The following is a 13935-nucleotide window of genomic DNA, read 5'->3' as shown; positions in this document are numbered from 1 at the left end:
ATCCTTAAGTATCACACGTGGGTTGTGAGAGTCTTTCATCAATGTAAAGTGATTCAGTAGTATAACCGATTCATAGCATAGACCGATTCCAGAAATTAAAATAACAGAACGCAATGAGGATTTTGAATCAACCACCAATATATCTATTTGAGAAAAAAATTCAGTCACCGCCCTGTCTGATGCTGACCAGTAACAAAGAAAGAAAGAAAGAAATACGAAGGAAGGACACAGTTCCAAACAGACTAAGGCAGTACTGGGAGAGCTATATATAGTGGCCTTTTCCAAGAAGCAGACTTCATTTTCTCATGATAATGATGCCCTTTTGAGTTCTTTGAGAAGCAGCTGGCCTCTGCAAAAATGCCTCTATGACTTTCTTGCAGAAACGCTCAGTGCTAGAAGGGGGAGAAGAAAGTCTGGCCGCATTAAAGGGCACATTCTCCTTTCAAAGAGACTTTATACTAGAAGGAAATGCTGTGGGGTATCAGAGTTCTTTGAGTTCCAATGAATCAGAGATTAAGGGGCTCTGTCAAGGCCCACAGCCTCATACTTGAGGACTCTGTTACACTCATCTTGCAGTGCTGACCTATCTTTCTCGATATGGTTCCCAACAAGGCATGAGAAAGAGTCTTACTAAAAGGAAGGATCTTGTGGACTGTCCAGGAGTTTGTTCTTCTTTAATCATAAGAGAAAAGCCAGCAGGAAGACAGGTAATCATCAGATTCTGAGGATCCTGGCCCCTATAGTCTCTGCTCTTCCCAACAAATAACACCCTCAACTATTTTGTTCCCAGCGGCATCCAACACAGCTGACCATGCCTTTTTTCTTGAATTATTTTATCCTTTTGACTTACACAACAATAAACTCTTGGCTTTCTTTTCCTTTCTGGTCAATTCCTTCTCCGTCTCCTTTTCTAGGTCTTTCTTCTTTCCTTGAACTCTAAATGTTGCAGCGCCTTGGAGCTCTGTTTGGTGCTATCTCTGATGTGTTCAGTGATTCTTGGTTTCATACACCACAAAGGTGTGGGCAACTTCGAAGTATGTAATCTCTAGTCTGGATGTTTTTGTCCCCTGAGCTTTATACCCAAACTTTTTTCTTTTTTTTGTAAGTTTTGGGCTTGGGAGGCATTTTACTCTTTGAAAGGAGTAAACACTAATTTAACATAATTATTTTATTTATCAAAAACTTATCCAGTGCTTCTTATGTGCCAGGCACTACTCTAAGTGCTTTATAAATAAAAGCTGTTAAATCCTAACGACAACCAGATAAGAACTATTATTACCCCCATTTAATAATTACTGTTCGGATGAGGAAATTGAAGTCATTCACACAGCTAGTAGGTTTCATGCTCTTAACCACCGTACATCGCTCTCTCTCCTGACTGACCACTTTTACTTTGATATTTCAAAGACATCTCTAGGGGCGCCTGGGTGGCTCAGTCGGTTAAGCGTCTGCCTTCGGCTCAGGTCATGATCCCAGGGTCCTGGGATCGAGTCCCGTATTGGGCTCCTTGCGCAGCGGGGAGCCTGCTTCTCCCTCTGCCCGCCACTCCCCCTGCTTGTGCTTTCTCTTTCTCTCTCTAATAAATAAATAAATACAATCTTTAAAAAAACAAAAAACAAAACAAAAAAACCCCCAAAAAACAAAGGCATCTTCACCAAAAATGCCCAAAATGGAACTCTTGATTTCCCTCCTCAGTGTCTCATTCCTCTTCCAGTCTTCTCCATCACAACAAATGATTCCACTGGCCATCCAATTGCTCGAGTACATATTTAGGAGTTATTCTTGACCCCTCATTTTTCCCAACTCCTTGCTTCCAAATGGTTCCCCAATTCTATCAATTCTCCCTCAAAAATGTATCTGAAATTTATTTACTTTTCTCCATCTCCACTACCACCACCTTGATATAACAACAACAACAATAGCTAATGTTTACTGATGTGCCTTAAGCCCTTTCTACGTATTAACTCATTACATAACTCCTAACATTGTTAGGAGATGGATGCTGTCAGAAATGTTGTGAAATGTGTAAAAGAGATCCTTTCAATGGAATGCTGACATTGCCTAGTAGACTTTTGGGGTGGGAGGTTGCCTAATTCTACGGCGGTGTGAGTCTTTGTTTGTATTTGGCTAGACAGAAGTTTTCTTGTAGAGGGCTGTGATGACACAAATGTTTCCAGTCCATAGTGATGGAAAATTTTTTTCTGTTCATGTCAATGCAAAGGATTTTGTCTGGTAGAAAATACATACTTTTCTAAATCCAATTCTGATTTGAACAAGTTTTAACATCTCACTGGTTCCCTTAATGATTTAGGAGTTAAATAAAAATGTTGACATGTGCTCATTTTATATTTACATGGATCACAATTTTACCTTTTTGAAAATTATGTTTTAACAGTACTATTTTCATCCCAATTTTTAGATGATAAAATTGGGGCACAGAGATTTCTAATGCCATACTGTTAAAAAAAAAAAAAAAAAGGCAGAATCAGGATTCAAACCATGGCAGTGAACTCCAGAATCCATGCTCTTTACCACGTCACCATACTGGCTGTCAGGCAGCCACAGAAGCCACAATCACTGAAGCTACTACCTCTCTGCACGACCACCCCAACAGCCATTGGTCTGTTTTCTTTCTCTCTTAGACCTTACCAAGCCATTCTTCTTGCTGTAGCCAGGGGGATCTTAAAATGTAAAGCTTTTAACTGTTTCTCAGTATACCCAGAAGCAAAGCCAAACTACTTACAAAGGTTACATTATACCCTTCTCCTTCTTCATTTCCTGCTCTTCTCCCCCTGGTCACTAGCCTCCAGGCACACTAGTCTTCCTCCTCTTACTTAAATGTGTGTAATTCTTTCCTGCCTCAAGAGTTTGGCAGGTGGGCCACTCCCTGGATGACTCTCCTTCTTTCTCTCAGCTTGGAATAACTCCCACTCATCTTCCAGGCCTCAGTTGACAAGTTTCTTCTCAGAGCAGACTTCCTGAAACCCCCCAGGCTTGCTGGGGCTCCTGTTAAGACTCTCTTAGAGCCCCTCTTCATTTACTCAGAGCAGTTGTCAGCCTCTAAAAATCAAGTGTGAATCTTTATGTAATAACTATCTCCCTTACTATACCAAACCTCTATGAAGGCAGAACTTCACATAATAGATAATAAATATACACTTTTTAAATGAGTAGATACATAGAAGGGTAAAAGTTGGTACTGGGTTTGTTCTTGGGTCCAAAGACTGAAAGCAAGCTAAAGAGGCAATAGTCTTGAAACTCAAAGAAATTAAATCATACCTCTCTGTTCTAGGTATTGGCCTGAGCAAACAAAAAATTTTCCTCTTGTAGAAGTTTCTTTTGGTCTTTTAATAAAAGTTATTGTGCCCCCAAATTCAGTAGTGGGCTTCTCCATTTTATTTTTCTTATAGCTGTTCTCAGGTAGTATGTGCTGGTCTCATTTTGTCTTGATGGGATATTAGGTTATCATGTAGCTTGAGGCAAGTGTAAATTCTGTGTCTATCACACTTCAATTTAATCTCAATAAAAATGATCTTTTCTAGAAGAAAAGGACTTGGGGCAGCTGTGAGCCGGAGGCTGCCTTCAGTGATTTATACATAACGCTGATCTCACATTGTCTTATCATATAAGCAGCTACCCCAGTGAAGGCTCTGCGGCATTTTGGAGTTGTTCCTATGTTAGGGGAACCCACGGAGAGCTCCTCTTTTTCGTCTACTATTTAAAACTCAAGAAAAGATAGGCCACTAACTGTATGTAGCAGATACAAATGGAGCCAAATTAACTCTCTTCGCAAATAAAAAATGAGTCCATGAGTTGTTTTAGACCGTCTTCCTCTCCGACTGCTTTTCAGACCTATGCACACAGAGCATAATTTAAAAGTTGGATTTTTCCTTGAGGATAGGCTGATTATTTAAAAAGCCACATCCCAGGGACTCACATGCCATTATAGCTTACAATGCTATTAGTGCATCTGTAGTTCTCAACTTAATACCAGAATGGAGTTTTTAATGTATATCATTTCCCTGATTTTGATAAAAATCTAAAATATTGTAAACTCAGAATACTTTCCATGAACCGTTTTTTTTTTTTCTTTCCATGGAGTGAAATTGATTTATTTTGCAATTTTGTAAAGGTTTCTTTCCTTTAATTCAACAAGTTTGGCAAAGCTTTCCAATGAAAAGTTCAGTTCATTAAAAATGACCTTAATGGACTTAACATATATTGGTGGTGACAGGGTCCATACTTTATTTTGGCACACACGGATCCCATTAATTTGTCTTTGTCACTCTCTGGGGCTCAGCTGAGCAATAGTTCAGATTTAGCTTTCTCAAAGTAGCTACAGAATGAGCAATAAGTGGAGACGTTGGGAGGGGCTGACAAATTTAGAATTTCTTGGTTTGCAATAAAGGCTTTTCTAATGACTACATAAAAATGGCTCCATCTGCTCTGTTGAGTTTGTTACTGATTTTTCTGTCTCGGTGCGCGTTGGGAGCAATCTATGGGGATCAACTCTATTTAACCCAGAGTTGAGAGCGGATGCTTTTCCACCCAAGCATTTTCTAAACTTTCCTTATTAATTTTTGCAATTCCCTAGAGGTCCCTTTTTATTCACATAAAGGTAACTAAGCTTTGTCCTTTAGAATAAACTCCATTCAAAGTGTGATGCTTACAAGTGAATCTGGAAAAAGGCTCTGAAGTACAGCAGAGAGGCAAGATGGTGGTGTTAGTTCGGGCACCACTGGCTGAATTTTGGGTTGAATTGTACTTTTCTCTCACATACCAGTAGATACAACATCTGCCTCAATTTCTCCATATGTAAATAAGCGAGTATTATACATTTTTATTCCCTTAAAGTTTCTCTAGGAAGATGCATGATGCTGGAAAAGGTCCAATCATCACCCCAGTTAACATGTATAGAGAGCTTCCTGCATACCAGGTACTTTATAGGTACTAACTTATATCTTTGTAATAACCCTATGTTTTAGGTACTGTTATTATGCTCCTTTAGCAAATGAGGAAACTGCAGCCAAAAGGTTAAGTGACTTGCCCAGGGTCTCCTGTTGCTAGTGGTGGATCCAAGATGAACACCGGGCTAATCTCTCACTAGAGCCCACACTTCACCACAGCTGGTGCAAGTTGCTGCCCTGCGTGGAGGTCTGATCAATAATTAAACTGCTTTTTACTTTGATCCCAGCAGGGCTGTGTCCTTGTTTGAGCACACAAACACACAGACTTACCCCTCACCAGCTCACATAGTTGGCAGCATGGTGTATCGAAAAAAATTTATATTTTAGGAAATTACCTATGGTTTCTGCAGCCTGTTCTCAACGTATAGGTAAGGATCGATGAAGTACATATACCGATACAAAAGACCTGGTCATTGGCTATGTGAAACATCCAATAATCCTTCCTCAAGTCCTGGTTTTGGAGTGAAAGATTCAAATAAGTTCTATCACAATCTGCCGAACATCAGTTCGTATCAACATCCCCCAAATTCTTTCCATGCAAATTGCATTCTTCTCTCATTTATGCTCAAATTTGTGAATTACCACGTCCTAGCTTAACTATGCTAATATTTTAATTCAGAGGAATGTATGGTGGTGGAGAGGATTTGGGAATTCAGTAAATAATTCTCCTACACTTCTTTTTAAATCCATAACACTATCACGCTGTGCATACCGAAACACCAAATTGTACTTTTAAAATACAGCTAGCTCCTTTGTTCAATCTATGGATAAATGACCAATATTCAGCACTTTGGACACAATTCTATCATTCCCGTGATAATGCACTCAAGGTTCCTTGAAGGCAAGGACTACTGGGTTTATTTTTATGGTATTTGCAACTGGCACAAAGCTTGGCACAGAGCAGGTGACTTATGAGCAAATTTAGCTTCTTTCATTAGGAAATGTGAACACTTTAGCAGATCTATGGACTTTCCACAGTCATCTAACATACATAATCAGTCAGAGAACTTTTATTAAGCGTGCTGTTGCAGAGGATATGATGGAAGAGAATGATTTGGGTAGATGGGAAGGAAGACAGAAAGGAAGGAGTTGAAAGGGAGCGAGGTCATGACTATTGTGGGGGAAGGGCTGACTCAGTCTGGCCAGTATAGGGCTTTAGCTCTGCGATGTGCCAATTCTCAAAACTGAATGCTTTTGTGTTTTTTTCATCCTGTAATTCTAACGCTCAACCCTATTCTGCTTGAACATTCCTTATGTCGGTTTAATGATCTATAGATAGTATTTAAACTGCTTGATCTTAGATGAGATGAGTTTTGATTCTTAAGAAATAGATGTATATATGAGATATTCCTTTTATTTTCTGTGGCCTGAGATTCACGAAGAGAAAATAATTCAGGCACCTTGCATTGAGGATATAAACAGCAAAAGTATCTGGATCCATTACTAATGTTTGATTCCTTGAATATTCTTTGGGGGAAAATATAAAAACACGTGTCACACAATTAACATTTCGAGCCACTTTTTAAAAAAAAAATATGAATTCACATTCTTAACCACGGAGTTAAGCCATCCACATTCTCAGACAACTTTACTGGATATAAATATGGACTAATGTAAACATGTGCTTAAATATTATATATTTAAATACTATTTCCAACAAGGTAAACAAGGCATTTAATGACTCCAGGATCACCATGGCTACTCTTATTGCCTCTTCTTTCTGTATCTAATTCCTTGTGGGTTCTGTTCACCCAGATGCATGACAGGAATTTCCCTTTGCTTCTCATTGAATCGGCCCCATCACTAAGCTGATGCCATCTGGCATCCAGATATTACCGCTGCCTTTGGCCTCCTTGTGTTCCTTTTGCTTCTTCCTTTTTTTTTAAAAAAATGGTTTACACCGAGGTCATTTATGGCAATACACTTAAGGCCTGACTATTGCGTTGAAGCACAAAAATGTTTTCTTAACCATGCAATAAAGTTGTTAACTGAAAATCTGATGAGATACCCCAAGATGTTTTAAGGGCAAGATCAAGGCATACAGGACCACCCAATCCTGCTTTTGAGAGGATGGCAGCATGAAGGCTCTGCACCCGGTACGTGCCAATGTCTGCAGGAGGGTTGGCTGGTTGAAATGGTGGTGTTGGTTACCTAGTGTCCAAAGTAATCACCTGCTTCCTGTTGCTTCCTCGGAGCCATCCAAGCAGAACTCCTGGCAGCTGAAATAAATCCGGGAGGAAATTGGCTTCCTTAGGTACCCAAGTAGTCCTCCCTCCCTCTTTCTGGAATGACTTGATTCAGAGGGCAGAAAGTAAAGGCAGAGCATCTGGAGCATCTAGGCCATAGCTTTTGCTTATGCCTCCCTTAACAGATGACGCCTTCCAGAGCACTGAGTGGCCTGTTAGTGGCCTGAAGGAGTTAAGGAAGTGAACAATTTCCTTCCTATTCCAAGTTGGATCAGGCTCATTAAGAAGGGCAGCTGATTAACGTCCTGTACAGCAACAGTAGACGCGCTGCCTTCACATGTCCTAGAGGACACCAGAGTTATCATTTTTGTTCAAGAAATGAAGCTGTCAAAGCAGTCGCTGTGTGTACTTGGCCTGAGATGGTTGTCATGTTTTTGCATATAACTCCACAAAGTAAGTTAAATATAGGAGATGGGAAATCAAGTCAGTAATGTATTTAGCTTCTACCTGATTAATGAAGACAATTATACTACCACACTGTAGTTCTGATCCCTCAGCAAGTAAGAGTGAGATTCTGAGGGCTTAATCTATTAAGATTAAGAAATCTATTCCCCATATATTTGTCAGTGGAAGCAACCAGCTGGACTCAATCTGACATTTAAATCCTAGAAAAATCAAGAAACAGACTCTTAATTATAGAGAACAAACTGATGGTTACCAGGGGGGAGGTGGGTGGGAGGAATGGGTGAAATAGGTGATGTGGATGAAGGAGGGCACCTGCCGTGATGAGCACTGGGTGATGCATGGAAGTGCTGAATCGTTATACTGTACACCTGAAACTAACATTAACACTGTAAAAAATAAAATGATAGAAGAAAAATAATAACTTATGAAATCTAAAAAAAAATAAAATAAATGATGAATCCTAAATGATACTTTCATAGCTGGAGGCAAATTTAAAAAGACATACTTCACATAACAGCAAAAGAGAATTCCATCATTCCAACTGCCCCTTTCTAGTGCTGGAATGGCACGGCTCTTAGCCTCACAAGAATGCAACTCAGACCAGAATCTTATTATTTTTAGAAGTCCGTCTCTAACCATAATTCATTCTGTGTTAATTGAGTAGCATGGATTTCTATGGACTCCTTAGGAAGCATCTTCAGAGGCAAGTTCACCTTACTGTATTTATTTATAAGATTGTCTGTGCTTGATCAGCTTTCCTGGCTAAAGCCCCACATGACTTAGTCTCCGTTCAGGGCTGGATCTTGTTCACACTGTCCTGTCCAATGAGGAGAGACAAAAATACCTGGCTTAAATATTCTTGCTGCATGTTGTCAGACAAATCTGATAAAAACACGATCTCACTGATATGAGGAATTCTTAACCTCAGGAAACAAACTGAGAGTTGCTGGAGTGGTGGGGGGTGGGAGGGATGGGGTGGCTGGGTGATAGAAATTGGGGAGGGTATGTGCCATGGTGAGCGCTGTGAATTGTGTAAGACTGTTGAATCACAGACCTGTACCTCTGAAACAAATAATACATTATATGTTAAAAAAAAAAAGAAGATAGCAGCAAGGGAATAATGAAGGAGGGGAATCGGAGGGGGAGACGAACCATGAGAGACGATGGACTCTGAGAAACAAACTGAGTGTTCTAGAGGGGATGCGAGTGTGTGGGTGGGTTAGCCTGGTGAGGGGTATTAAAGAGGGCACGTTCTGCACGGAGCACTGGGTGTTATGCACAAACAATGAATCATGGAACACTACATCAAAAACTAATGATGTAATGTATGGTGATTAACATAACATAATAAAAAAAAAAGTTAAAAAAAAAAAAAACCAAAAAAAAACCCAAACATGTGCCTGGGTCAAGACAAACCACGGCCACTAGTGAAAAATCAATTTGGAGGGTATGACTCTCCCAAGTAGGTTAGGAAATACTTTTTTAATATCATGAAAAGATATTCACCACGATATTCCTACCTTTGCACCGTATGAATCAAATACATCATAAATAAACCCATCTGTTGCTAGAAAAAAAAAAAACCAGTCAACGTCTGAAAGTATTTCTGAACAAAGCTGCAGCTTTATACAATGAATTCAACATATTAAGGGCATTACCATAACGTGACCTAATCGCGACACTTATTTCAGGTATTCTTTCTAATAGGTTTTATTTATATGTATTTATGTGTATATATGTATTTATTTTGATTTTTAAAAAGATTTTATTAAAGATATTATTTATTAGAGAGAGAGTGAGAGAGAGAGAGAGAGAGGGAGCGCACGAGCGGGGGGAGGGGCAGAGGGAGAAGCAGACTCCCCAGTGAGCAGGGAGCTCAATGCGGGACTCGATCCCAGGACTCTGGGATCATGACCTGAGCCGAAGTCAGCAGCTTAACCAAGCCACTCATGCACCCTATTTCAGGTATTCTATGTGGCTGATATCTGCATGTGTATCTTCTGCATGGCATTTGGCTCAGTGGAACAACCATACTTGTACACGCTTCTGTTCTATAAAGTTTTAGTTATTTCTTGGAAGTTCAGTGTTTACTTTGTAATCAGAGTTTTTTTTCTAAACATACCTTAGAGTGGTTACTTTCCAACATATCTTTGGCCAGAGTGCTAATCAATTATTATTTTTTTTTTTCATTTTGGGGTTATCACAAGCATCTAATATTCAATAACAGTATCTCCATATGCTAAAGATTTTAAGCTACTGGTTTTCCTATATTGTTTAATGAGACAGGCTGGTGATAGTATTTTTATTTTACATCAGGAGAAATAAACGATATTTACCGTTTTTACTGCAGAACTCTATTAGCTGGAGCCAAAGTGAGAGATAATAGTTCTAGACCATGATTTGTGCTTCTCTGAGCAGCTCAGAAGTGCCGGCCACAGCTTCTAAACATTACTATTTAATTTAAGCAATGTGAGTCTCTTTGGTCGGGGGGGGAAGGAAGAACTTGCTGACAGTATATCATTTTGTCATTATACTATGGAGAGTAATTATAGGTTGCTGCATACATTTAGAAACTAGTCTATGTGGTTTAAAAAAGAAAGAATTAAGACCATGCAAAATTATATTTTTTAAATTCAAAATCAATAAAAAAATAATGTGACATGTAGGACCTTTCCTAGGGTTCAGTGCGCTAAACATGTAAAGTGCATTAAGATGTGGAAACCATATACCTTTCATTACATTATTCTACAGCTGTCACTTATTTCATTTTGGTATAAAAGTAATTATTGTTCTGAGCATATTAGTATACATTTCCTTAACCCGGCACCAGTGCTCCAATTACAATCTACTTCAATTCAGATTAATCATGCCAAGATGGCAACTCCATTATACCAAGAGTAAAATTTAATAATCTAATATATGGCTATAGTTGCAATGGTGAAAACTATGTGGTTAACTACTTTAGGGATTTTATTAAGATTAAAGGTAAACATAATGCATCTTAATCAGACCTTTAGTGGAAAACGCTCATTACAAAACATGGTTGACAAGGGTCTATGTAATCTTTCTGCAGGGGCATTAAACTCCACTTAATACTTTCACTTGAGAGGTGTCTAATAATGGGAAAGACGTTAAGTTATTGATGTAAGATGTTTTGATTTAATTTCAACTTTATTATATTATTTAGCATCGGTTATAATGCGATACCGTAGATAGGATTATGCTTTAGACCAAACAACAAAATATTGTGTACAGGAGAGCAGAGTTTATTTAAGTAGAATAATACATGTCTGGTTTTAAATGTATCTAACCTAAGAATACGTATAAGGAACAACTAGTTCCAATTACACGGCATCTTTCTGTGTCTTAAATGGGACCTTAGTGGATAAAGAACTAATCCCCCTCCAAAATAAACTGCTTACTTCCTCTCTAGCCGCAAGGAGGCCTGTCCAGCCAGGTACTAGCAGGAGAGAAACAAAAAGCTTCAAGCCTTCATATATTCATGTAAAGGTTGCACTGTGATCTTTGAACACTGACTTTCCTCCAAAGTTCTGCAGTGGTTAGTGGCTTTTTTTTTTTAAGTCATTTTTTCAAAAAGTAGAAAAAGGTGCTGTGGTAACCTCATAGTACAAAAATAATGTAGGTTTTGCTTATTGTCCTTTTAAGTCAGAAATGCATTGCCTAATGTGAAACCAAGTGACTGAAAAACACATTGTATTTCTTTACAAATGAACTTTGGTTGTACCAATCTGGATTTTGAAATTCTTTTCCAATCTTTTGCTGTTGAAGGTGTGATTCGGGGACACAATTTGTGGTCTGGCACACCATATCAGATTTAGATCCAAACAGGATGGATCTGAGAAAATTCTAAATCGCTTTTGAATATATAGATTACACTGTTAATTTATATCTCTGGTGAAATGTAAACTACGGGTTGAATTTGGAAACCATTTCATATCTTACATGCTGTACCCTGAGCTCCTGGAGGGTGAGTAACATGTCTTATGCACCAATGCAGAGCACAGAGCCTAGGGCTTCTATTAAATAAATTAATCCAGAAAATCATCACTCTGAGAAACTGCGTTGATCATAAATGAAACAGATCATTAAAGTGCTTTCCCTTATTTTTAAAAAATGATGCAGCAGATATACGTATCTAGTACAATTGATATATAGTTACTAATCAAGCAAGCAATCAATCAATCAATCGTTTGTCTTTCTTCCTTGCTTCCTCTTTTGGAGCATCTGAAAAAATCCATGCCTGGTAGTCTTGCAAATTTCATGGCCTTGATAAAACTGAGCAGGTAAGGGACTGTGATCAAGTGGGGCAAAGATCGGTATCCATTTGATCTCAACCGCAGCAGGAAAGGGAGAAGAAAAGCTAATATACTTCCTCTGCCTGCAGACATATTTTATCTACGCTTTACATTTTGTGAGTGGCTATATTGCAAAGCTGGGATATAAGGAATGTGAAAAGCTGCCCAGACTTTCACATCAAATCTATGTTACATCATCAGAGGGAGCCTGGGCCTTCTCACCTTTCGCCTCTTAGAAAAGAGGTCAGATTTTGGAGAAGAGGGGGAGACACTCCCCCTTCATTTTCTTACTTCAAAACTGAAAAGTATTTAGAGAGCAAACATGCGATCACGTGTTCTGAGAAACACTTGGGAACTGATAAATCTCCAATGTGAGAGCCCCAAAGGCTCATTTTGACCCTTGGCAAGAGGATTACACCTGGTTCAAAACCCAGGGAAGCCACATTCAGTGAGATACTACATTCTTAAAACCGGTCAGTTTCGAAAGCAAAACATCTTGTGGTTTTAAAACTTACGAGGGCTCTTCTGACACAGCGGCTCCTTCTTCTAGCTCTTGAGCTTGTTTGTACCATGGAAGCTTGGCCTCTACTGGAAGCTTCTCTGAGAATTAAGTGCATGCATATAAAAGAGAAGAGGTTAGAACCAATTTGGAATTTTAGGGAAATTCTTTTCATCTCCTCACCAGTTCCTGATTTTGCACTACCTAGAAACCATGTTGATAACCACAAATGATGTTTTTAGGTAAATTTCTGTGTCTGATGATGGTTATATCAAGAAAAAAGAATATTTTAAAATGTTTTTATGTTTCCCTTTTATTACATGGAAGAGCAAAGGAGAGTTTTTTTATTATGAGAGTCATAACTCTAGGAACACTGGCTTGACATGAATATGAAGAATCATCAAAGTATCTCTTCACTATTTCCTGTTAAAAAGATAGAACAATATCTTTTAAGACAAACATGAAGTGCAATAAATTATACTGTAATCCTTTAATAAATTCTGACTTGTTTTTCTTTTTTCCTTTTGGTGAAGTGTGATCTATTCCTTATTGTCACAAACAAACAAAACTGCCACTCTGAAATTCACAAAACACTGCTTTAGATCTCTGACTCATTCTGCACCACCCCAGGGCTCACGGACAGTCGGAATATGAGCAATCGAGGGTCCATAACCCATAATTTGACTGCGTCACCTATTTATCTAGCTTTTGGCCACACAATTCAGGACAAGCTTCCTAACTGCTTCCTGGGGGAAAAAAAAAAAAACAAAAAACCATGAAGGAGAAAAAGACAGAGGTTCTAACTGCTCCTACAGAAGTAAGTGCCAAGAGTCCCATTTTGACACATTTATTAGGATCATTTATAGGCATATTTGCCTTTATAGTATGAGCCAGTGAAGCTCTATCACTATTTTATGACATATAATTGTAAAGATGAAAGAAATATGTCTCTATATGCATACACCATAGAATTATACGGCATTTTAATGATGTTTAGAGAGCCAGACTCACTACTTAGTTGTGAAAATCCAGATTTTATTCTTGATAGTTAACCACAAGCTGCTTTTCTTTCTCTGAAGTGGCTTGGTAAAGACAGAGCTAATAAATAATTGACTATTTTAAGTTAGGGGCATCACTTCTTTTCTTCTAGTCAGAAAACAAAGTGAGTGAGAAACGTAATACTGCTAAGGCCAGAAGGATTTGCTAACACTTAAACAAAGTGACACAGTACCCATGCAAACATCATTTTACAGCTAGCCCACGTCTCCCAACTAAGTGACTCAGTCAACCACGCCATATCTGACAGGGTGAGCTATTTCTGTTTCAGTGAGGAAGCATTCAGCTGGTACTATTAGGCATGTGATACTTTATTGTCTATTTGAAGCAGATCCTGTCAGAGGTACTGGTGGCCTCTTCCTCCCGCATCTGAGGATGCCGATGATAGTCAGGAGTTGAAGATCACATGTGTGGAGAACTGACTATATTCCAGGCAGTGAGCTGAG

At 38.8% G+C, this 13935-nt stretch overlaps 1 protein-coding gene across 1 annotated transcript in view; it reads right to left on the bottom strand.

Moving 5' to 3' along the window:
* The window catches only part of ADAMTSL1 (ADAMTS like 1), a 936829-nt gene that overhangs the window by 202629 nt on the left and 720265 nt on the right, over positions 1-13935 (bottom strand). Inside the window, exon 14 of the mRNA XM_088018750.1 lies at positions 12450-12534. Coding sequence (XP_087874876.1) covers positions 12450-12534 — 85 coding nt within the window. The remainder of the gene's footprint in view (positions 1-12449; positions 12535-13935) is intronic.

Source organism: Eumetopias jubatus, unplaced genomic scaffold, assembly GCF_037043125.1.
Source record: "Eumetopias jubatus isolate StellerSeaLion01/CBP00866 unplaced genomic scaffold, mEumJub1_p1.0 scaffold_15, whole genome shotgun sequence".
NCBI classification, from domain to species: domain Eukaryota; kingdom Metazoa; phylum Chordata; class Mammalia; order Carnivora; family Otariidae; genus Eumetopias; species Eumetopias jubatus.
This window is presented reverse-complemented; position numbering and strand designations above follow the sequence as displayed.